The sequence below is a fragment of the Mytilus edulis genome, chromosome 13, assembly GCF_963676685.1.
Source record: "Mytilus edulis chromosome 13, xbMytEdul2.2, whole genome shotgun sequence".
Classification (NCBI taxonomy): domain Eukaryota; kingdom Metazoa; phylum Mollusca; class Bivalvia; order Mytilida; family Mytilidae; genus Mytilus; species Mytilus edulis.
In genome coordinates this window covers 21394548-21422248 of record NC_092356.1, presented here as the reverse complement: position 1 = coordinate 21422248, position 27701 = coordinate 21394548, and the positions used below count along the sequence as shown (strand labels likewise).

General features: G+C 32.4%; 1 protein-coding gene across 1 annotated transcript; it reads left to right on the top strand.

Annotated features, from left to right (window-relative positions):
* The first annotated feature begins 1129 nt into the window (after positions 1-1129).
* LOC139501540 (uncharacterized) lies at positions 1130-27701 on the top strand. The gene is made up of 12 exons (XM_071290651.1): positions 1130-1277; positions 3123-3213; positions 6086-6117; positions 7410-7500; positions 10368-10399; positions 13024-13149; positions 13852-14054; positions 15130-15300; positions 16106-16292; positions 18022-18167; positions 19953-23933; positions 25654-27701. Exons 1-12 carry the CDS (start codon positions 1169-1171, stop codon positions 25879-25881), a joined length of 5397 nt encoding a protein of 1798 aa, XP_071146752.1. The 5' UTR covers positions 1130-1168; the 3' UTR covers positions 25882-27701.

The following is a 27701-nucleotide window of genomic DNA, read 5'->3' as shown; positions in this document are numbered from 1 at the left end:
CCATTCAATGGTGAAAGACATTTGTTAAAGTCATTGGAGTCCGGAAGAGGTGTACTTTGCACCTGTCCTAAGTCAGGAATCTGATGTACAGTAGTTGTCGTTTGTTTATGTAATATATACGTGTTTCTCGTTTCTCGTTTTGTTTATATAGATTAGACCGTTGGTTTTCCCGTTTGAATGATTTTACACTAGTAATTTTGGGGCCCTTTGTAGCTTGTTGTTCGGTGTGAGCTAAGGCTCCGTGTTGAAGGCCGTACTTTAACCTATAATGGTTTACTTTTTAAATTGTTATTTGTATGGAGAGTTGTCTCATTGGCACTCACACCACATCTTCCTATATATATAATCTATCGAATTTTCTATTATATCCCAGATATTCAAACTGCCTTATACTAAAAACTGACTGTAAAATGTTAGACAGCATTATTTGTAAGAGGTTTTGCCACTTTCGATTTTGCTGACTGAAATTTCTTGGCTAGTAAATTTTTTAAAACTAAGGATGACATTCCTCTTATACCTATGACAACAAAAACACAATTACATACACATTAGATTTTTTTAAGTATTATTGACATGAACAACTAAAGACTGAACAACACAACCCACACCAAAAATAAGGGTGATCTCAGGTGCTGTTAAAGCAGGGTAATCAGATCCTGCTCCATTAGAGGTACCTAAGTAAGTACAAACCTGGTGATCAATCTAATTTGGTAGATCACAATTAAAGAGAAAAGGACGAAAATGGGGTTATAAAAATTGGAATATATCGTTATCTGTGAAAGATGTTCAACCAACGTTTGGTGGCATATTTTTTTTCAAAGTATGAATTCAACTTAACCACTTATAATTTTTGGTTTGATATCTTCCTTGAAGAGCAGCAACTCATAGAATAAAGTTTACTCACATTTTAATTCTGTGCGATTTTATTCTTTGTTACCTCCAAAATCATTCAGGACTCAGAAAAGGAATTTCATAGAGCCAAATCATGCAATATGAGCTTAAAACTTTGATATACTAAACCTTTCTGTTGGATAAGGTACAACAATCATAAATATGTTCAACAATGCAAAAGAAGTCCCAAAGACGGAATAATCTGTTTAAAGATAATTTTCATAAAATTCTTTGTGTTTTCTTCTTTTTCAGAGTAACGGGTTAAAATTCTTTTGTGATGGCTACGAATTCTCCGAGAAGCAACAGGACACATGTGTCTGCTAGAAGCGACAGGTCATCTGTGTCTGATAGAACCGACAGGTCAACAGTGTCTAACAAAAAGCCTGGTATAAAGTTTAATGTTAATGAATATAGATTTTTGATAGTTCATGAAACTGATGGTATCTTTTAAAAAGAAACTAACTTTTATCTCTATGGTTAAATACATATCTACTAGTAGATAGATAGTTGTTTCATGAATGTACTAAAATTAACCTGTCTATATTGCTAATTAAGAAGAGGATATCAGCCTCTATTTGTTATGCTATTACCTCTCTTTGTTATATTGTTTGTATTTTTATATAAACATTGCTCAAATGAAAAGTCGTCACACATCAACGATGTTTTTCTCTGCTGCACGCATTAATGATGTTTGTAGTTAATGTTTTGTGTTTTTGAGGTGTTATGGTTGAGTGATGACAATGATTTGTCGATCCAGTTTGATTTTTTATGCACAAAACATGCAAATATGAAGATATAGTATGACTGCCAATGATATAACTATCCATAAAGACAAAAAAGAATAAACTGACAAGGCAATAGTTAAAGGAAAGAGACAAAAGACATAAAATTATAATACCAAACACAACATAGAAACTAAAAACTGAGCAACATATACTCCACTGAAAACTGTGACTGAACTCTGGTTGTCCGAAAGGTTAAGCAGATCCACGGGAAATGAGGACCGGATTGTAGTTATGGCATTAGGACTATTTTACTATCGAATGTGAAATGGATATATTTTGTTAAGGTCAACCAATTCGTAATGGCGTCCGTAAAATTTCCGCAGGGATTTCAAGTTAACCACTAGGACGTATTGGTGTAATAGCTTCCCTGTGAGCAGAAACTCTCTATCAAAGAAATCATAATTGGAATACAAGCACTGGAGTAACGTATAAATTTGCAGATATTTACTCCACATGCAGGCTCCGCTAGAATGTTACTTCATGAAAATACAACAATCGCATAGAATTTCATTATATTGACTACAATGTGTTAGCCAAAAAACAGACATAATAGGTTAAAAAGTCAAAAATTTGGATACACCAGTCAAAATTGTAATATAATTACTTTAAACAAAGAAACACAAAATGGCACATAGACAAAGCACATATGCAAAAATGAAACATGTATAAGACAACAACTCAAAGTTCACCATAGCACAACAACACAATGGCAAGGTGAAACTATTATAAGTTTCGACCCATATTAAAGTAAATAATAAAATCTGAATTAACAGTAGAGGATAAAATGTACAATGACAAAAAGGGGGAGCTTTAATACATTTTTATAATGGTAAACTAAGTCAGTATCTAGCATATATATTTCAAGACCATCATAAAATGGCAAAATCAAAAGCTCAAACACATCAAACGAATAAATAACAACTGTCATATTCCGGACTTGGAACAGATATTTTCTGATGAAGAAAATGGTGGATTAAACCTCGTTTCATAGCTAGCTTAACCTCTCAATGTATGCCAGTCGCATCAATAAAATTCCATTCTTATGCAACTTATACATTACCAAAGTATAAGATGGAACTAAATTCAAATTAAATTATCTTCCTTTACTATAATATGATTTGAAATTGTAAATAATGATTTTATGCAAGATATATTACAGACTTATAAAGTGTGGGTTATGTGGATTATGTTGCTCGTGTTTTTTTTCTACAAAATTGAAGCTATACATAGAGGCACAGGTGGTACAACATCCAAAAAGAGAACTACATGACTTTTTCTGTCTACATGGTCTATACAAATACTTCGTTTTATTTATGAGTTTGATTTGTTTTTATCAGTAGAAAACAATAATAATATATCATATATATGTATCTTATTATTTACAAACTATTCAATCTGCACTTAAAAAAATCTAATGTGTATGTAATAGTGTTTTTGTTGTCATAGGTATAACAGAAATGTCATCCTTAGTTGAGAAAAATTTACTAGCCAAGAAATTTCAGTCAGCAAAATCGAAAGTGGCAAAACCTGTTACAAAGTATGTCTGATACAACTTTCTTAAATTATAATTCTGGTACCTTTGATATCATTTTCCCCAATTATATATTATTCCATTCATGCTTATTTAAGAATCACCGATTTTCTTCTCTCTTACAGTTATCTTTAAGGAAGTGTGACTTGATTAAGTTCACCCATGTTACAGAACCGAAGTATTTTATTAATTTGTTCTCGTCCTGCATATTCATGAAATATCTGTCACTGGACGTAAAGCAAAAAACAATAAATCAACATTGTTTTCCTGTTTTCGGTCTTTCTGAAAGCTTGTGTACGCACTTTATATCCGTATAATTAAGAAAATGTGGTATGAGTGCCAATGAGACAGCTCTCCGTCCAAGTAGCAATGTTTAAAACATTAACAGATATAGGTAAAAGAACGTCTTTCAACACAGATCCTTGGCTTACACGGAATAACAAGCTACTAAGAGCCCACAAATGACTAGTGTGAAACAAATTAAACAGAAAAAACAATAGTCTTATCTGTATACAAAAATAAGAAACTAAAAACCTCTGTGAAGCACACTAACAATTGAGAAGATGTGGCATGAGTGTCAATGAGACAGTTCTTCATCCAAGTCACAATGTATAAAAAGTTTATAATCATAGTCCCAAGTATGGCCTTCAACACAAAGCCTTGGTTCAGACCGAAAAACAACCTACAAAGTGTTCCACATTTACAAGTGTGAACTAATTCAAACAGAAAAACATGCAGTCTAATCAAATCAGAAAACAAATTAAAAAAGGAAACCCCTATGAACAAAACCTTCAAACGACTTCCACTGAATACCCGGCTCTATACTCAAAACAGTTGCATACAAATGGACCGGGTTTAAACGATTTAACTGGCGTAAACTTTCACCCTAATTATACATGAGACATAAGTGTAACATTACAATATAAAAAGACACACTATGAAATATCCATCGAAACTGTCTAAATTTTGCGCTGAGTTGTGTCTCATCCTGATAGGGTGTTGATCTGGCATGCAGGAGGTTAAAGATCTAATCCTTAATTTTGACTGAAGGAAGTTCGCTTGTTATGTTTTGGGAATTTTGTCAGATTTTCAGAATCCTCTGGTTGAATCAATTTGAAAGCTTTAAAATATTTTGCCAATTTCCTTTTTATAAATCTTTACATGTATAATTATAAGCCATCTTTAAAAGTCTAATAAAGCCTTGTAATTTTTTGATAGTTTAACTTAAACTGGTCAATGATAAAGCTATGAAAAATGAGAGATAATTTTCCCGCCAAAATTTCAATGGCTAATATCTCGAAAACAAGCACATTGGCCTATATTTATTTGTTGCTCTTTTGGTTCCTTTAATAATTTCGTATTAATATAAACTAGTGTTCCGTAAAGTTTGTTATACCAAAACTGAGTAGCGAACTTCCTTAAAAACTTGTTGATGCTTCACTACACATGCTGCATTCAACATTAAATGCCAAACCTTTTTTAGATTTTGGGGAAAATAATGTGCTTTGTTGTGCTAACATTTCTTCTGCCAACCTATAATCTTTTCAGATAGTAAGTTTAAAGTTCTTGCACAGTCTGTACATGTGTCATGTAAAAAGGCAGAATACGTATTGAAATCACATTAACATGGTCTCATCCTTGTCTCTAGCTTAAAGACATATGGAACGAGTTTCCTGTTACTTTGATATATTATAAAAATTATTGAATAAATCCATGCATATATACTCAATTGCTCATTAATTTATAAATTTACAATGAATCTATTTTATCGAAAAATACTATTCCATTCTGTGACTGTTAATTCCAAGCTGTATAACTGTCACATGTGTTACCGAAATTTACCGAATCGAGACAACACAATTGATAAACAATCAACACACATCACATGGATGATGGAGCACGTAACAAATAAGTATTTGTTTATACTTCCCCTGTTTTCCAATTTGTTAATTAAACTTTCCTGAACTTGTTGTTTAAGATTTGTTCATAAAGAATGAGTCATTATTATTTACATTCCAGTACACGTTTATTTACATTCTTTCAACATGGAGTTCCCATCGCACTTGCGCTGTGCTATTGCCGAAATTCATCGATACTGGAATACACCGGGGAAGGTATTCAAAGACAAAAACCTATAATGACAAGAAAAAATAGTTTTAATTCTTTCTTTTACTGTATTGACATATCAGTATTCAATTATAGTTTAATCAGTTATAGCTTTGTGATTGATGACACCAAGCTTTATCTGGTAAATCCATATAATATGACATTATTTCAGTTATTATTATTTTTTCTGTGAGACGAAGACTTAGTTCTTTGGATTATCGTCCTTCCAATCGCCTATCCCTCTCTGCTCAGTCGCTCCGTAATTCTGGCATCACATTTTTGAAAAGAGAACACGCATTATCAGTGACGTCACAATGTATGAGGAGAAGTTATCAGTGACGTCACAATGTGTGAGGAGACGTTAATCAAGCTTGCTTTTGTCAAGCGTAAAACTCCTTTAGAGAGGGAGGAAAGACCAGTAGTAGAACGATAAACAAATAATCGGGTTTTCTTCGTATAGATATCGTCAAATATCAGCCGCGTGGCACAATTTGAAGTATTTTCGCTCGTTCGCTACGCTTATTCGCCAAACAGGTTCACATTGTGGCTCGCGGCTGATATTTTACGTTATCATTGTGTAGAAATCCCGATAATCTATACATGTCAAGCACATAAAGGTAATTTAACTCACATTTAGTCAACAAGATTGAACATTGATATGACTTCTTTTACATCTTGTATTTACCCTGTATATTGTATTGTGTTTAACATGTTTAACTTGCTATTTACTTTAATTTTAGCAAAATAAAGATTGAATATTTATCTCTTGCAGAAATATACAGCCAACAATAAGTACAAAAGAAAGTAAGTTCCTTAATATTTCTCGACAGCATTATATTGTATATACATTATTTGGAAATGAAACGTTTTTCATAATAAACAGACAATTATATTGTAAATGACTAAACTACATTGATCATATATACAAATAAGAAGATGTGGTATGATTGACCATGAGACAACTCTCCACTAGAGACCAAATGACACAGAAATTATCAACTATAGGTCACTGTATGACAATGAGCAAAGTCTATACTGCATAGTTAGCTAGGAAAGTGCCCGAAATGACAAATGTAAAACAAATCAAACTAGAAAACCTAAGGTTTTTAAGGTGGTAGACCTAGGTTAAGGGAAATAACTCTTAAAATCATCAGTACGTTTGAGTCAACTATTTTCAAAAACATATTCTAAGCTTTTTTGAATTTTTTTTGAAATTTGGATACACCAGTCAAAATTGTAATATAATGTTAATTACTTTAAACAAAGAAACACAAAATGGCACATAGACAAAGCACATATGCAAAAATGAAACATATATAAGACAACAACTCAAAGTTCACCATAGCACAACAACACAATGGCAAGGTGAAACTATTATAAGTTTCGACCCATATTAAAGTAAATAATAAAAACTGAATTAACAGTAGAGGTTAAAATGTACAATGACAAAAAGGGGGAGCTTTAACACATTTTTATAATGGTAAACTAAGTCAGTATCTAGCATATATATTTCAAGACCATCATAAAATGGCAAAATCAAAAGCTCAAACACATCAAACGAATAAATAACAACTGTCATATTCCGGACTTGGAACAGATATTTTCTGATGAAGAAAATGGTGGATTAAACCTCGTTTCATAGCTAGCTTAACCTCTCAATGTATGCCAGTCGCATCAATAAAATTCCATTCTTATGCAACTTATACATTACCAAAGTATAAGATGGAACTAAATTCAAATTAAATTATCTTCTTTTACTATAATATGATTTGAAATTGTAAATAATGATTTTATGCAAGATATATTACAGACTTATAAAGTGTGGGTTATGTGGATTATGTTGCTCGTGTTTTTTTCTACAAAATTGAAGCTATACATAGAGGCACAGGTGGTACAACATCCAAAAAGAGAACTACATGACTTTTTCTGTCTACATGGTCTATACAAATACTTCGTTTTATTTATGAGTTTGATTTGTTTTTATCAGTAGAAAACAATAATAATATATCATATATATGTATCTTATTATATACCAACTATTCAATCTGCACTTAAAAAAATCAAATGTGTATGTAATAGTGTTTTTGTTGTCATAGGTATAACAGGAATGTCATCCTTAGTTGAGAAAAATTTACTAGCCAAGAAATTTCAGTCAGCAAAATCGAAAGTGGCCAAACCTGTTACAAAGTATGTCTGATACAACTTTCTTAAATTATAATTCTGGTACCTTTGATATCATTTTCCCCAATTATATATTATTCCATTCATGCTTATTCAAGAATCACCGATTTTCTTCTCTCTTACAGTTATCTTTAAGGAAGTGTGACTTGATTAAGTTCACCCATGTTACAGAACCGAAGTATTTTATTAATTTGTTCTCGTCCTGCATATTCATGAAATATTTGTCACTGGACGTAAAGCAAAAAACAATAAATCAACATTGTTTTCCTGTTTTCCGTCTTGCTGAAAGCTTGTGTACGCACTTTATATCCGTATAATTAAGAAAATGTGGTATGAGTGCCAATGAGACAGCTCTCCGTCCAAGTAGCAATGTTTAAAACATTAACAGATATAGGTAAAAGAACGTCTTTCAACACAGATCCTTGGCTTACACGAAATAACAAGCTACTAAGAGCCCACAAATGACTAGACATAAGTGTGAAACAAATTAAACAGAAAAAAACCAATAGTCTTATCTGTATAAAAAAATAAGAAACGAAAAACCCCTGTGAAGCACACTAACAATTGAGAAGATGTGGCATGAGTGTCAATGAGACAGTTCTTCATCCAAGTCACAATGTATAAAAAGTTAATAACCATAGTCCCAAGTATGGCCTTCAACACAAAGACTTGGTTCAGACCGAAAAGCAACCTACAAAGTGTTCCACATTTACAAGTGTGAACTAATTCAAACAGAAAAACATGCAGTCTAATCAAATCAGAAAACAAATTAAAAAAGGAAACCCCTATGAACAAAACCTTCAAACGACTTCCACTGAACACCCGGCTCTATACTCAAAACAGTTGCATACAAATGGACCGGGTTTAAACGTTTTTACTGGCGTAAACTTTCACCCTAACATGAGACATAAGTGTAACATTACAATATAAAAAGACACACTATGAAATATCCATCGAAACTGTCTAAATATTGCGCTGAGTTGTGTCTCATCCTGATAGGGTGTTGATCTGGCATGCAGGAGGTTAAAGATCTAACTCTTAATTTTGACTGAAGGAAGTTCGCTTGTTATGTTTTGGGAATTTTGTCAGATTTTCAGAATCCTCTGGTTGAATCAATTTGAAAGCTTTAAAATATTTTGCCAATTTCCTTTTTATAAATCTTTACATGTACAATTATAAGCCATCTTTAAAAGTCGAAAAAAGCCTTGTAATATTTTGATAGTTTAACTTAAACTGGTCAATGATAAAGCTATGAAAAATGAGAGATAATTTTCCCGCCAAAATTTCAATGGCTAATATCTCGAAAACAAGCACATTGGCCTATATTTATTTGTTGCTCTTTTGGTTCCTTTAATAATTCCGTATTAATATAAACTAGTGTTCCGTAAAGCTTGTTATACCAAAACTGAGTAGCGAACTTCCTTAAAAACTTGTTGATACTTCACTACACATGCTGCATTCAGCATTAAATGCCAAACCTTTTTTTAGATTTTGGGGAAAATAATGTGCTTTGTTGTGCTAACATTTCTTCTGCCAACCTATAATCTTTTGAGATAGTAAGTTTAAAGTTTTTGCACAGTCTGTGCATCTGTCATGTAAAAAGGCAGAATACGTATTGAAATCAAATTAACATGGTCTCATCCTTGTCTCTAGCTTAAAGACATATGGAACGAGTTTCCTGTTACTTTGATATTATAAAAATTATTGAACAAATCCATGCATATATACTCAATTGCTCATTAATTTATAAATTTACAATGAATCTATTTTATCGAAAAATACTATTCCATTCTGTGACTGTTAATTCCAAGCTGTATAACTGTCACATGTGTTACCGAAATTTACCGAATCGAGACAACACAATTGATAAACAATCAACACACATCACATGGATGATGGAGCACGTAACAAATAAGTATTTGTTTATACTTACCCTGTTTTCCAATTTGTTAATTAAACTTTCCTGAACTTGTTGTTTAAGATTTGTTCATTAAGAATGAGTCATTATTATTTACATTCCAGTACACGTTTATTTACATTCTTTCAACATGGAGTTCCCATCGCACTTGCGCTGTGCTATTGCCGAAATTCATCGATACTGGAATACATCGGCGAAGGTATTCAAAGACAAAAACCTATAATGACAAGAAAAAATAGTTTTAATTCTTTCTTTTACTGTATTGACATATCAGTATTCAATTATAGTTTAATCAGTTATAGCTTTGTGATTGATGACACCAAGCTTTATCTGGTAAATCCATATAATATGACATTATTTCAGTTATTATTTTGTTTTTCCGTGAGACGAAGACTTAGTTCTTTAGATTATCGTCCTTCCAATCGCCTATCCCTCTCTGCTCAGTCGCTCCGTAATTCTCGCATCACATTTTTGAAAAGAGAACAGGCATTATCAGTGACGTCACAATGTATGAGGAGAAGTTATCAGTGACGTCACAATGTGTGAGGAGACGTTAATCAAGCTTGCTTTTGTCAAGCGTAAAACTCTTTTAGAGAGGGAGGAAAGACCAGTAGTAGAACGATAAACAAATAATCGGGTTTTCTTCGTATAGATATCGTCAAATATCAGCCGCGTGGCACAATTTGAAGTATTTTCGCGCGTTCGCTACGCTTATTCACCAAAAAGGTTCACATTGTGGCTCGCGGCTGATTTTTTACGTTATCATTGTGTAGAAATCCCGATAATCTATACATGTCATGCACATCAAGGTAATTTAACTCACATTTAGTCAACAAGATTGAACATTGATATGACTTCTTTTACATCTTGTATTTACCCTGTATATTGTATTGTGTTTAACTTGCTATTTACTTTAATTTTAGCAAAATAAAGATTGAATATTTATCTCTTGCAGAAATATACAGCCAACAATAAGTACAGAAGAAAGTAAGTTCCTTTATATTTCTTGACAGCATTGTATTGTATATACATTATTTCGAAATGAAACGTTTTTCATAATAAACAGACAATTATACTGTAAATGACTAAATTACATTGATCATATATACAAATAAGAAGATGTGGTATGATTGACCATGAGACAACTCTCCACTAGAGACCAAATGACACAGACATTATCAACTATAGGTCACCGTATAAAAATGAGCAAAGTCCATACTGCATAGTGAGCTAGGAAAGTGCCCGAAATGACAAATGTAAAACACATCAAACTAGAAAACCTAAGGTTTTTAAGGTAGTTCCTAACACTACAGGGAGATTGCTCTGTAAAATCAGCTAAACGTTTTAATTACGTTGCATTGTAAAGGGAATATAAAACTTCTCAATGATCAAAATGAGTGTTTGTCAAACTTTTATATAACCAGTGTAATTTTTCTGATAAATTGGTTGGTTCAAATTTTTTTGAAATTTGTATATTTTTGTCAAAGGATTAAATTTTATAAAAATTAAACGAGCCAAATTGATTTTAGTGAAAGTGTTGGGTACCACCTTAAATCAATGCAAAAATATCAGTCCAAAAAGGCTTTTTTTACTGAATTTTAATGTGCGTATTGTTATGAGTTTACTTTTCTGAATTGACTAGAGGTATAGGGGGAGGGTTGAGATCTCATAAACACCTTTAACCCCGCCTCATTTTTGCGCCTGTCCCAAGTCAGGAACCTCTGACCTTTGTTAGTCTTGTGTTATTTTTAATTTAAGTTTCTTGTGTACAATTTAGAGTTTAGTATGGCGTTCATTATCACTGAACTAGTATATATATTTGTTTAGGGGCCAGCTAAAGGACGCCTCCGGGTGCGGAAATTTCTCGCTGCATTGAAGAAGGTGACCTTCTGTTCTGTTCTCTATAGTTGGGTTGTTGTCTCTTTGACACATTCCCCATTTCCATTATCAATTTTATTTTCTCACTAGAGAAATACATAAAGAAAGACATCTAGCAAAACGCAGAGTGGACGGTGACCGATAATGAAGCATCAGCAGGGAAAGACAAAGAGTAAAGATCCGAAAATACTTGCAGTTACCGACAGCTAGTTCAAAGCCAATAACAACAAATGGCCAATCATGCATCCAATACGAACGAAAGCATTCATTGAGGATGTTCATAATTACTTTTTCGTTTGCTCAAAATACACTTCATGTATAGAAATTTTAATCAAAAATCTTAATTTGCGAAAATATTTCGAATATCAGAATTTTTAAAATGTGTTGAAAGTTTCATGTAAGGGCGAACCGATTTCTTGTATCTGCATAAATGTCATCCTTATTGACATCATTATCAACACCCAAGTCATCATCACAGAATTATGACTTTTCCGCCTTTCCTACTTTTTTCTTTACTCTTTTTTTTCACCTATAACTAATACTATTTTCTAAAATCTATTTGTTTTACATGCGTGCTCAATATATTATTATTGTACATATTCACACTGTATTATGGACAAGGCTTCACAAGTATTATTTGCTTGTATCGCATTCATTTTGCCTAATATAGTAAATAAAACATGTTTAAACTAAAAAGAAAGCATACACAGTGTTGTTACAATTAGAATACTACAGTTTTATGCTATCTTAATAATAATCGAAAAGGAAGAAACACTTCGACAGAATCATGTACCAAAAATTGGTTGATTAAGGAAGTTCGCTTGTCATGTTTTGGATTTTTTTTTCAGAATCCTCTGGTTTTACCCATTTGAATGCCTTAAAAAAAATTGCCCATTGATTCCCATTTTACTTTTTATAAATCTTTAACATGCATAATGATAAGCCGTCTCTAAAAGTAATATGGAATTTTAATTATTTATTTTATATTTTTTTAGAACTTATATTAACCCTTGTCAATGATAAAGCTATAAAAAGTCAAGAGAGAATATTTTCCCGCCAAAATTTCAATGGCTAATATCTAAAAAAAAAAGACAAGCTTATTGACCTATATATATTTTTTTTGCTCTTTTGATTCCTTTATTAATCCATTGTCAATATAAATTAGTGTTTCGAAAAGTTGATTATTTTGAAACTTAGACCGGAACTCCCTTTAAAATGTCCTGAAAGGCAATCTGATATTTATATGTTATGTTGATTATATTCACTGTAATGATATATATCAGTTGTCTAATTTTTGTTCTATTTCCACATTTCTTGAGCGGTGTTGAAAAAAACATTTCTCATCACTAATGAAATATCTGTTCTCAACAAATGATTAATCAAAATTTAATTATGACATTAAAATTTTATTGATTTCTTCTAAATTTCCCATTGTGATGTCATGAAAAAAAGGCGACAATGCCTTATAACATCACATATAAAGAACTCAACGTTCTGCAAATCTAAGAAAAGGAAGTATAAAATCATTAGAGAAAAAGATTCGACCACTATATCTCGTGTATAGTGACATTTATCCTCTCCCAACAGTAAAATTTTAACTTATTAAAAAACTCGGCAAGCCTCGCGCTTTAGATATTACAGTTTAACTGTCTCGAGTGGAGAAATATCGTAGAACACTTGTTGAAGTGATGAAAACTATATGTTAATATAAATATAATATTTTTTTTTGGCAGGTAAAATAAAAGAACAGACAAAAAAAGCTGAAGCTAAGTTTGAGAGGTTATTGGAAGGATGCTTGGATGATTTACCTAATTTACCTCACTCTACAGTCAGAATATTTATGAGCTCTACTTTTTCTGGTATTTATCACACTATTTATTGTTATTGTTATTGTAGCCCATGTAAAGAGGTGCTAGTAATAGATGAATTATTTGTCGAACCTTTCATCTCCCATAACCAATATGGCGGTGACCTATAGTTGCTAATTTCTGTGTCATTTTTGGTGTCTTGTGGAGAATTGTCTCATTGGCAATCATATCACATCTTCTTGTTTTTTATATAATATTGATCACCTTTTCTCATTTTTTGTATGTATTTGCCTGGCAGCCAGAGGTTATTAAGAATGTTTTTATAAGTTATAGCCGTCTTGATTTTAGATTTTTAATGTTAGAACTTATTAGAGTGTTAACTGCATGATTTTGTACTACAATTTCATTGGAAGCATGGCATCCAAAAGATTCAAAAACAAAATCGCAATAACTTTTTTTTTAACTTCTCTTTATAGTAAGTCTGCCATAAGCGGGTGCATGAATACTATGTGTGGGGTCTCTATGAGCATGTTTTCTATAAGATGTAAGAAATGGCCGCCAGAGTAAAATACTTGATCATCTTTGAAGTCCCAAGGCACATTTAAAATATGAATTATAGATCAGCTTTTTAATGTATTTCTCTTTAAATCATATAAATAATAAGTAAACTTGAAGGGTGGAGACTGGCTCTTTTCATACTTCACAAATTCTTTTCTTCTGGTTTAGGTTATATTTATTATGTTTATAATTCAGATATGAGAGCTGAAAGAAATGCCATCGTCAAAGAGGTCCATCCATTCCTAGAGGAGTATTGTGCCAAATATGACCTTGATTTTCAGATTGTAGATATGCGATGGGGTGTAACTGAAGATAGCCAAAATGACCATACGGTGGAAAAAAATTGTTTACTAGAGGTTGAAAATTGTCAGAATCTTTCTTTAGGACCTAATTTCATTGTAAGTTGAAAGACATTCAATCAAAACTTTACTACTAAAGTTTCAAAATGTATTTACTTCAATGTCCTAAAATCTCTTCCAAAATTTATCTGGTTTGAGTATGGTAGATACTCAAATTAATTGAAAATTGGTGGTTGTATTGCCTCTAAGATTTATGGTTCTTGAATGAATGAGTGAGTATGGACCTTTACCATTTGATGTTTAAGACCATATCTTTAATTTCATTATTGTTGAGCTGGTTTTTTTTTTTTTTTTTTTTTTTTTTTATAGATTTACCTTTTATATTCTAGCAGTATTTCTTTTAAAAAACGTAGCTGTATATAATGACAGAAAGGGAGATAATAACATGAACAACTTTACAATTCATCAATAACAAAAGTAACAATTTATGCAACAAACAACTCAATAATGGCATTCTATCAACACGTTTAAAAAAAATGAATAACATTTCTAAATGTTTGCAACTGGAATGTTGATTTGCCTATTTATGATATCCAATGAGATAAAGTTAAAAGTAAAATCACAAAAGTACTGAACTCCGCGGAAAATTCAAAACGGCAAAATCAAATGATAAAACACATCAAACGAATGAACATCAACTGTCATATTACTCCTTTTTGAAAAGAGAGATATGAGTAAGATAGGATCCAGGTCAGTTGTTTACCTTTATGTTAATAATAGAAAGATAATCATGAACTTTGTCTTCCACTTTCTTTGTATTCATTTGTGAATAATAGAAAGATAATCATGAACTTTGTCTTCCACTTTCTTTGTATTCATTTGTGAATAATAGAAAGATAATCATGAACTTTGTCTTCCACTTTCTTTGTATTCATTTGTATACACGTTTTAGATATTGTTAAGAGAAAAATAGAAATGAAAATTAAAGTTTTAACTTTTAGTATTAACTGTACAGTTATATGTATACGTAAAAACATAATTAGTCTTATAAACTTGTTTTCATAGTTAAAGAAAATATCACAACTAATTTATCATATACTTTAATACGTGTAAAATGCATTTTAATTTTGAATTTCATGTTTTTGTACGTACCTTTTTTTCTATTACATTTTAGTTTATATCAGGTGACAGATATGGATTTAGACCAATCCCAGTAGAAATTGATAAGGATGAATTCGATACCTTAAAGAAAATTGCCGAGAAAAACTCTTTGTCTGATACCGAACTATTGGATATTTGGTATTTATTAGATGAAAATGCTATACCACCACTGTACATTTTACAGGTATTTTTGAAATATAGCTCTTCAACGGTTTCGATACTGATACATCTTCGGATTTCAATTGTTTGGCTTTGAGCCTTCCTGATGAAGGTAAATCCAGAAAAGCGCTTCGGACGCAAGAAATTGTTAAACGTATTGTTTTCAATGTTCTATAGAAATTGTTGATTTTGGTAATGTGCTTCCAAATATATTTAAAAGTGTCCTTAGCTTTAAACATAATTTCACGTTACAGTAACAAATTTTTGTTTGACTAATGGTAAAAACATTATCCGGAACCCTACACTGATAGTAAGCGATGTTATACTTTATAAACTGATACTGATAATTTTGATTTTAACTAATCAAGTCATTTCATTTTATTTTCTTAAGTTGGCAAAAAAGGTCTATTGGTGTAATAATGACGATGCAAATATATTCATATGTATGATAAATAATTATTTATGTTAACGCTGTCGTAAATAAGGCTACAATAGTATATATACCAACGCTATTCAAAAATCATAAATCGATCGAGAGAAAACAAATTCGGGTTGCAAACTAAAACAGAGGGAACACATCAACTATAAGTGAAAAACAAGGAAACAACATAAAAATGAAGTGCAACAAAAACAAACAACAATGCAACATACATAGAAACTAACTAGTAGATAACGACTGCCTCATACCTTACATGGTACAGCTAGACAATTTTAAGAAATGGTTGGTTGAACCTGGTTTAGTGGATATCCAAACATCCGCGCTTTATCATGTTTATGGTAATGTTAAATATACCGCTATAATGTTACTGTTTTAATCTTAATTCTTTCAGCCAATTAGGTCACAGTTTAAATTCTTTGGAGATCACTCTGGTGGATGTGATGAACAAAGAAATAAAGATACAATTGGTTGGACGAAAACCTTTAAATCTCTACAGACAGTGTTGAGGAAAGCAGCAACGTTAGCATGTAAAGCTAAACAACTCAGCACGGACAAACTTCACAAATACTTTTATTCAGGTTATAATCCTTTAAGAAAAATAAATGAAAAACAAACTTCAATTTAATGATTTCAGAATGTAAAAATACCATGCATTCATACCAAAATGTAGTCTCTAGAATGTTTTGAGGACTGATTAATATTTGTTGAGTGGGGCGACACTGGAGGCATTAAAATTAATATATATATATGTTATGCCTTTTAAAAGCACTCAACCCCTTGTCCTTTATATGTAAATATATAAATATAAAAGACTAATTAATCAAAAGCATTTTTTAAAGAGGGACGAAAGTCAAACTCATAGATCGAAAATAAACTCACAAAAGCTATGGCTAAAAAGAAAAAGACAAACAGACAAACAGACAAATAAAAGTACAGAAGACACAACATAGAAAACTAAAAACTACAATGAACTAAGCAACACGAACCCCACCAAATATTGGGGGGGGGGGGGGTCTAAGGTGCTCCGGAAGGGTAAGCAGAACCTGCTCCACAGGTGGCACCCGTCGTTTTTAACTAAACATGCATTTGGCATAGCCCTTTTTGGTTTTTATTTTCTTGAAGGCTTAATAGGAATGATACAGAATGAGATAAACATCTGTTAACTTAACTATGAAACATTACATATAATGTAACGTTTTAGTATTTGTCATACCACCATTTCTTTTCCCCTTTTAGTCTTAGTTAAATTTTCACTTTTAAAAACAATCGTATCTTTGTTTCAAAAAAAGAAATATTTGGCATAAATCACGTTTATCCTGTCCAGAACTATAGAATTTGTTTTTACATTACATTTCATTGCATATAAGTAAATAACCATTACTGTTAGTTAACTCAAGTTGTCAAAATATTGTATAGAAACCCTAAATAAAAAAATTATGGTGTTTTGAAATGCCGAAGATATATAAAATTAAAATTGAGAATGAAAATGGGGAATGTGTCAAAGCAACAACAACCCGAACATAAAACAGACAACAGTCGAAGGCCACCAATGAGTAATCAATGAAGCGAGAAATTCCCGCAAATGGAGGCGTTCTTCAGCTGGTCCCTATACAAATATGCTTACTAGTTCAGCGATAATGGACGTCATATTAAACTGATGAATTATACACAAGAAACTAAAATCAAAAATCATACCAGGCTAACAAATGTCAGAGGCTTCTGACTTGGGACAGGTGCAAAATGCGGAGGGGTTACACATGTTTTTCGAGATTATATGATATGTTTATGACCTAGAAATATTTTGCTGCTATGAAATGTAAGATTAGTTACCTACAACTGTCAAATTCAAGGGCATATTTTTTTTGCGGCCTATTTTCGTATGCTACCGGAAGTGACATTCTATGATTTGGTGATATTAAAATTAACACAAAAATATTAAGAGGTTTTCATACAGTATAGACATATGTCTATTGACGAAGACCTTATGTAGACCTCTAGATGATTTGTTCTGTGTTATAAGTGTTGCTGTTGCATTTAACTGGACATTGCATCTCCTTTAATACATATTGCATAAATGTAATGGAAATCAGAAGCGAAAAGTTCTGACCTTACTCAGCAGTAATAATAGTTGCCATTGCGAAAGTTTTGCTTAGAATTCGAGTCTGTTACAACCAAAACCTTCTTTAATTCATGCTTTTGTCAGACATTTTATATTCTGCTCTGTTTAAATGATAAAAAGACTCAGCAGTTGCAGATGTGACTCAGGGTTCTGTGTATTTTATTAATTTAATCAAAATTGTATTACAGTTACTGAGATTGAAGTCAATAAAGGCATTTTGACTGCCAAAGAACCCAATGTTCATTCCAGTATCTATCAGAGAGACTTAAATGGCTTGGACATCACAGATGACACAATTAAAAAATACGTTGACACTACAATGGAAAATGGAAAGGTACTTATACTATTGGAACACTTGACAATACTTTTTTAGGATAAAAGGTGATAATAAAAGATGATGATAATTGTGATGGCTGCTTAACGTCAAGTGGCATATTGATTTGCATGAGCGTGTCCCATTCACCCAAACATGTCAATTTAACGTTACTGAACTGCAAAACTTGTGTAGGTGCTAAAGGTCACCAAATCGTTTTCTTAAGAAGGCATATACGTACCAATTCCCCCCAAACGTGTCTATTATCCTTCATCGAAGTTGAAACTGGATAATAGAACTTGGTTAATTAGGCGTTCTTAGACTGACAGTAAAACTTTGCCATCCATCAGGCGTCCGATTGGATGTAAAAGTACATAGCCACGTTCGGTGATATTGGGGACGAACAACCCACAATCTCGTGTAGTGCTACACGTATCTGTTGTTTTTATTTTTGATATGTTCTCGTCCTGAATATGTATGAAAAATTTGCCACTGCATGTTAAGCAATCAATAAGAAATCAATCAATTATTTTCAGTAAGTCGATTAATTTGCCGTTTCAGAATCTAAGGCATCATGGGTAATTTCACTGTTCGTACCCCAAAGTGAAATTAACGTTACGTCATTGGTCTAATTTCCATTGTTTATAACGTTTAAACCAATCAAAACGCTTTGGTGTACGCTTTTGAAAATATTACCCAGGATGCATTAGATTCTGAAACGGCCAATACATCTTACACAAATCATTTATTTCATTAGTTATTGTAAGTAATGAACGATTAGAAATTACAAAGTTGATACCAAGAATGCCTATACTAGTACATACAAATGTACTCCTATTGCCAATGGCTATTTAGTAATGATAAAACCAAAATAATTTGGTACTAAAAACTTAATACCAGTACATACTTAAAAGAGCTGATAAGAATAATTCGTGCATGTAATTAAACTTCAACTGAGTCCATAACATAAAAGAATTCGCCTAGTTAATTATGATAGATTTAACTGTACAAAATCAAAGTAATTGCAATTTTTATGTTTGCTCAAAATATGCATGAAATAGTTGCAACTGAAATATAAACAACCAGCATTTAATTAAATTATGCTTATAAGTATACTCTTTCAACCCCGTTACTTTTTTTCATTTCCGGTAATAATACCGTAATAGTACCCCCCAAAAAAAACACCATTCATGTCTTTTGATAGTGACTGTTATCTATTTTTAGAATCCAACCGAAATCCGACATGTACAATTGTTTCGTCTACTTTTATGGATCCACGGAATTGTCATAAATGTTATTGACGTCGCTGACGACATATTACCGCTCAAAATTCTGAGAAGTTGTTTTGAAAACCTTTTTATCGATCAACAATTATTGGACACATTTGGGGAAATGAAATCGGACACGTTTGGGGGAATTAAGATTTTGAGGACACGTTTTGGCGAAATATACACGTTTTAGGGAATCGCACACGTTTGGGAGAATGAACACGTTTGAGAGTGTTACATATATAAACAACATAAATTTTGAACTTGGGCGTTTCGGCTTTTTGGTCGGGTTGTGGTCTTAAGACATATTCCCCATTTCCATTATCAATTTTATATACTTTAGTATCAATTTCACGTGTAGCGTAATTTCTCTTTTCCTCAGATATTGAAAGTTGCAAAGACAAATAAAATGTGCCGAACTTTTAACGTGACTGAGTATCAGCAAATGCACCATGTCTAAGTAATATTTATTAAGATGTTAAAACATTTCCAACTTTTCATGAAAACATTCTACTGTTTCTGAAAACTCTACTTTTAGATGGTATTTGATGAAGAAGCAAAGTTGCTAAGAGAGAAAATAAGAAAACAAATTCCATCTGCTTTGAAGAAATCTGGTCGAATCCATCAGTATCAAGTTAAATGGCATAATGGTGGAATTAATCCTGAAAAACACGTGGAGCAACGTGATTATATCAGGAATCTTTGTGACGATCTTATCAAGGACATTTGTGAACTTATTGATAAGGCCAGAGAGGACCAAAAAGATCTGATTAGAACAGAATATTACACAGACTATCAAGAAGTACTTCATCATCAGCACTTTTGTAAACTTAAATGCGAGACTTTCTGTGGTAGAGATGATGTTTTACAACAGGCAAAAGAATATATTCTCACGGACAAGTCTGGAAAGCCACTTATTCTATATGCTCCGTTAGGTGCTGGAAAAACATCTGTTATGTCCAAAATTTTGCAGAATCTTCCAGAATGGTTTAAAAAGGAGCCTCACATTGGAATTATTAGATTTTTAGGCACATCTCCTTATAGTTTGAACATATATGATGTACTATATGGAGTTTGTGGACAACTTGCTGACTGTGCAAATATATTGATGGAGCCAGTAGGGTACAGCAATATGAAAAAAATAGTCGAATACATGCCAAGATTCTTACGTCAAGTATCAGCGAAGGTGAAAAAGCCCATTGTTATTCTTCTGGACTCTCTAGATCAGCTTTCAGCAAAAGATGATTCTTACTTGTTAAATTGGCTACCTACAGTGCTCCCATCAAACTTGAGGATGATTGTATCAACACTACCTAGAGAACATAAAATTTTGGACACATTACAGAAACTGATTCCAGATACCACCAATTTTGTAGAAGTTCCATCTCTACCAGATAAAACATGCTTTCAGATAATTGACAAATATCTTGCAAAAAGAAAGAGAACTGTTACACAAACTCAACAAAACAAACTTGTCAGAGCGTTCAGAAAATGCCCAGGTCCATTATTTCTCAAACTGATCCTCGATGAGGCTGTTAAATGGAACTCATACACACCAATTATTGAGGTAGTTTTAAAAGATTCAGTACAAGGAGCCATAAACCTGCTGTTTGAAAACATGGAAAAGAAATTTGGGCAAGTTCTAATAAGCCATGCTCTCGGTTACATTACAGTTGCTGAATATGGAATTTCTGATCTTGAATGGGAGGATGTGTTATCCTGTGATGATGAAGTATTAGATGATATATACCGCTATCATGATCCCCCAGTCGATGGCATTGTACAAATGCCACCAGTACTTTTAGCAAGGATAAGATATGATCTTAAAGAATATATTGTTGAGAGACGATCATTTGGCAAAACAACATTGAATTGGTATCATAGGCAGTTCACTGAGACAGCTCATGAAAGATATGCAACTGGCAGTGCAGGCAACAAATTACATAAGGTATTGGCACAATATTTTATTGCCAATGATGGTATGAAAAGGGACATTACACTTCACAGACGAGGAAAAACAGTGGAGAAAGCAGATAGACAAGTCACAAAACAACCTCTTGTTGTGAACAACCAACGAACACTGATAGCTGTTCCACATCACATTACCCGTGCAGGGACCAAGATAAATCCTTCAATTGCCAAGTCAAAATGCTTTTGTAATTTGAATTTCCTCACAGTGAGAATACAATCATTGCCATTATCAACCTTGGTGGACGACATGACAGAATATGTAGACAAAACAAAGGATAAAGAGGTTACCCTCTTAAAAAAATTCTTTCTTGCCTCAAAAACAGGAAATGACAGTGGAACAAACCTTTCAATCAATCTGCTGTCGCATTTACATGTGAAGGAGAGTGAGACATATCTAAAGGAATTACTACAGCAAGCTAAGGATATAGTATATGCTAGTAAGTCTCCATTACTTATACCAGTATTTCCATATTTGGCACCAAGTAAAGATGCTTCGTCAGCTCTTTTGAAGATTTATGATGATGTTGATGATATCATTCCAAGTGGTTCAGAATCAGTGTTGATGATACATGTAAAAGAGGAAGATGACGATGAAAAAGGGTACCTAGTTTATGATTCAATTAGTAATGATGTCAACCAATTAAGCCATGACAAGGAATTCAAGCCAGTAATGCCACCCATATTGGATCATTCCAAGAAAAGAATAATAAACTTAGGCAGAGACAGCTTGCAGATTTTCCATTTAAAATATCAAGATACAAACATGATGACGTTTTCCGACATTTGTGAAGATCTAGGAAAAGAGATGTACCCTACAATGACTTGTCTTAGTACCGATTTCTTATATTTAACAATTTTATTTAGCAATGGAGATGTTCTAATAATGGATACAAACAGTTTCCAGAAAGTTGACTTCATCACATTGGGAAAACAAGGAAATGAAGTTTCTAACATTATTACTACAAGTACTGAAAATTTAAAGATTATTTTCACTATTAATACGTTTGCAAGTGAAAATGAATATGAACAAGAGGGCGTTGTTAGAATCCATGTTGTTGGTGCTACAGAAAATGGAAAAATTGTGAAAACAAACCATACTTTTACCAGAGGTCTTGCTGCAGTTGGTTTTAATGATAACCTGCTTGTAGGAACTGGTAATAGAGAATCAGATGATACTTTGACAGTTGTTAACCTAGATGAGGTCAGGATTTCTATCACACAGAAATGCTCTTCTAACGTAATGCAGCTATCTGTAGCACAATACCATGCACTGGCTGCCATTTGGCTGGAACAAGGCTACGTAGCTGTGTACGACATTTCAAATGGAGTCGTTGTCCATCGGTTAGACATTAACAATTCTATAACAAGCTTTGGAGTGAGCTGGATATATAATAAAATTGTCATAGGTGACAACCAAGGGCAGTTAGGTATGTACGAAGCACAGACAGGGAAACACTTTGCGGATTTCAAGGCAGAAAATAACGAAATCGTAAAAGTGGCAATACTTGAAGATCAAGTTATTACAGTAAGCAAAAGAAAATCAGCAAAAGTTTGGGTGCTAAAAACATTACTAAATACTGATGGTAATCAATCATCAAGAACAGATGTCATTGGAGAAGGTTCTAAACAGCTGGGACAGAAGGATATAATTGGTTTTGACGTTGACCTTAAAGGACACTGTATCATAACTTCATCAGACGACAACAATTTGAGAATCTGGTCAATGGATAGTTTTCAGCTTAAAAGGAAGATTTACATTGGAATCACTGGCCATAAAGTATCAGCAGCAGTTAATTCAATTTGTATTGTTTTCGACAATCAAACCCATACACTAAAAGTGTTTAATTTCGAAGATGGATCTGAGAAAAAAAGCTTACGACACGTTCTAAGTTTCTGCCTGGGAGAAGATCATAAGACATTATGTATCATGAAAACTGACGAAAACAATCAATTTATTGAAATAATAATTATAGATCTCGTTCGTCTAAAGTCTAAAACCATTCCGTTGAAGCAGGAGCTGTCTTATGAAAGTATAGATCTGTCTATAAATAAATCAGAACGCTATCTTATCCTTAGAGTTACAATTCTTGAAAAAGAATATGCGGATATCCGAACCTTATGTCTTAGGCAAAGTGGAGCATTTTTGCCACAGTCTCATAAACACAGGTTTTATGCTATAGACAAATTACAAGCTACAGGAGAACTAATGCCATGTAATCGAGTTCTTACGAAAATTCCACATCTAGGAGAAGTTGTCTGCCCCTATCAAGGAAATGTCATGATGATCACAACTGGTGACAAGGTTATGTTTTGGGACATAAGTACTGGCACCTGTGATCAAAGAGTAAAAAAAGGAGTAAAACTAGGATTTATGTATCTAACAGACCACTTGAACAAGTCATGTGACGATACATGTTTAGCAATAGAACGAAGTAACGACGGACAGTTTATAGCTATAGGATATGAAGATGGTTATATGATTGTGTGGGATGCCAACACTGGCTTCCCAGTGGGGAGAAAAGAACCAAAAAAGATGCACAAAGCTTCGGTAAGATTTTTTAAAACTACTTTTTTTGTGTTAACTGCTATCAATGTAACAAGAGCAAGACTTATATTCATTGTTGTGTTTGTTGTTAGATTTATTTTTCTGGTAAAGTTCATTTCAATATAGGTAAAGTTTCAATGATTCATATAAATATATATTAGAATTATACTCAATGCATTGTATTTTAAGAAATTAATTCAATCTGCTGTAAAACTGTTTAAAATATGACACAGAAAGTGTTGTTATTTATATTTTTCTATGAAATGTAGATTCAGGATTTTAGTTGATACCAATTTGTGTTGATATTTCTTGTAGAATATGTTGCATTACAACCTTTTTCATTTTACTGACCACAAAGAATTCGTGGTTCACTTCTTCTTGCCAAAACAAAACCAAAAATGAGTATTGTAGCATTTTGAGGACTATGTCAGCTTCCAAGACAATAAGGTCTCTACCCTACATTTCCTACTTCATTTTAAGGTATATCTCAGTATCTTTGACTAAAAGGTAACTACGAATAGTTTCAGATGAACTTGAGAATAGGTCAGCCTTTATGACAGTTTAGGCAAATTGTTACATACTTTTAGTGTTTCTGAAATAGAAGAAAATGTTAGACTCATATTGTCTATTTTTTTAATGATATATCTTTAAGTTGGTATGGTCACTCATCTGTCTCTAATGACATATGTTCCATGCTGTATTGACTTTGAATTACAATTGTAACTTACTTTATATATCAGTATCTTTTTTTTTTTTAAATTCAATGATTCAACAGATTGTCATTGTTCAGAAAAGAATAAATATGAATGATCAATTACCTACTAAATATGTTATTCAGTCAAGCTTTGTCCATGTAGGATTTGTATTTCTATCCATCTGATGAGATAAGCCCTTTTCAACTGATTTTTATAGCTCGTTCCTATGACGTTGTACTGTTACACCACTGTCCCAGGTTAGAGGGAGGGTTGGGATCCCGCTTACATGTTTAACCCCGCCACATTTTGTATGTATGTGCCTGTTATAAGTCAGGAGTCTGTAATTCAGTTTTTGTCGTTTGTTTATGTGTTACATATTTGGTTTTCTTTCATTAGCCCGTTAGTTTTCTCTTTTGAATTGTTTTACAGTGTCATTTTGGGGCCTTTTATAGCTGACTATGCGGTATAGGCCTTGTCATTGTTGAAGACCGTACGATGGCATATAGTTGTTAATTTCTGTGCCATTTGGTGTATTGTGGAGAGTTCTCTCATTAGAAATCATATCACACCTCCTTTCATATCAATATTAAGTGATGTTTTCATTAACAAGACAACTGGATTATTTATACGCATCATATTGACATGTATCATTGCACTTGTCTTACCTAGAATCATCAGGTTATTGATAATATGCTTGTTTAGATAAAATGATAGATCATATCTCAGCCATCAGAAATGCAAACAATAATCTCCATAACATTTATTTTCTTTTTTTCTAATATTGAAAATATGTTATCAATTTTAAAGGGTTCTATTGAGTCTAACCTGATAAGATTTTTTTTTATTTATTTCAGAACATTGAAGGCCGTACCTTGACCTAAATTGGTTTATTTTTTTAAATTGTTACTTGGATGGAGAGTTGTCTCTTTGGCACTCATATCATATCTTCCTATATCTATATCTCACAAGTTAGAAAATATGAAAAGAAATAGTTTCATAATATAAAAAGAATGTACCATGTTTTGCAGGTGGTCACTATTACCATATCACCAGACAGTAAATGGGTTGCCTCTAGGTGTCTTAACAACATGCTGATATTTTGGGACATCACTACTGGAATAGAAGTCGTCCAACTGAAGATCCCCTCTGATGTCCAACAGATGAAGTTCACAGCTGATTCTAAACATCTTGTTATCAGAATAGGAGTTCAGACTACTAGAATTTTAGTGTACAAACTTCATCCCAGTCAACAGTAATACTAAGGCAAAGTTTACACGACGGGTGCAACATGTGAACCAGGATCTGCTTACATGCCAGAGCACCTGAAATCCCCCCTCCAGTTTTTAGTTGGGTTTGTGTTGATTAGTTTTTAGTTTTATATTTTGTGTCTTGTGTATTTTGTCTGTTAGTCTTTTTTTTTCTTTTTTTAGCCATGGCCGTGTCAGTTTATTTTTGATCTATGCGTTTAAATGCCCTTCTGTTTAACACTGTCAACGTATATTTGTTCCGCCTAAAAGAATTTCCATGAGAACCTTTGTAATACACAATTTCAGAATATCAATTCCTGTTTGAACAAATCTTCTATACCGGTACCATTTATTCCGTTGGGAATATATACTATAATAATTATTCCAGTGGGAATAACATTCCAAATTATCTTTTCCTATTTGAAATTTATATTATGGATCAACACAATGGTATTTTACTTAGATTCTTAAACATATTCTACAACTCATAATCTTAAAACAAACAGTTGTCTGAGTTTGATATTTTTTTTAAAGAGGAAATTCCAGAGTCTTGAATATGATTGCAATGGCTGATATTTATAGATTTCATTTAGGGGATGTAACTTGGGTACTGAAAGATGGGCTGAAACATGTAGAATCTTTTTCAATATCAATAGTAATAGATATTTGTGAAAATGCCGGTCATTTGAAAACAGAATTGGCTCATTTTTATTGCAGATTTTTATAGTCAAATTGTGAAAAATATTGTAAGAAATGAACACAAACATGTATGGATATTTTCAGTATTGTAATATTTTATTATTGTATCAATGGAGTGACCAATGGAAAAAAAGGTGATGTGTCTATTTAATATATTGCAGATCTACTGCTTATGTATTTTATTATGCATAACATGTATATAAAGTACTGTTATGTTCATGTGCAATTGAAAAAGAAACTCATTTAAAGAAAAAGGTGCTTATTTTACGACTTTTGTGGACCAACATAAATGCAGGATAAAATTGATTTCTTTTGCAATGCCAATACCTTAATATTGGTTTTCTGCCTAGTCGTATCTTTTTCCTGTGGAGCAATTTTTCATAAAATGGAAAGCAAAAGACAAACATATTTTAACATTCAAAATGCAAATCGACAAAATATTTACTTTTATTTTTTGCTAAAGTCTTCACACTGTTGATTTGGTCTCAAATGACAATTAAATACTACTCAAAATGGTGAAACTATAGTTGCTTTTATTTGGCTTTATTTTTTTCTTTTCGTTTTCACTTAGTTTTAAAGATGTGCACTCTGTCTTATTTCCACTGAGTGTTTAAAACAATTGTTAGTAACGTTTATATTACATCGATATTTTTGAAATGGTTTTGTTAAAAAGTAATAAAACTACATATTGTATAGTTATGATGCTCAGTTTTTCTATAAATTTCATGTTTTTCGACATAAATTTGATATACATATAATTCTGTGAATTTCCGGATTCATTTCATCGACCTATCCGACAATGTCCGAAGTTGATTTATTTTTTATTGACGAATCGCTTCAGGACTGCATCATATTATTGTTCGTGTTTATACCAATTAAATATATTTTGATTGATTATTTTTGTATCACAGGTTTATTGAACAAATGTGTAAGAAAGATTTGTCTTATAAATTTCGGTCAACAATGAAAACAGCATTCAGGAAAATACAGAACACACGATTAAGCAGTACGAAACAATATGATCTATGACAGAAATTTTATACATCAACATAAATAGACTATTATGATTATATAAAAATTGAAAATTATGATTCACTGTCTTTGTTAGAAGTACATATTCATATTGTTAT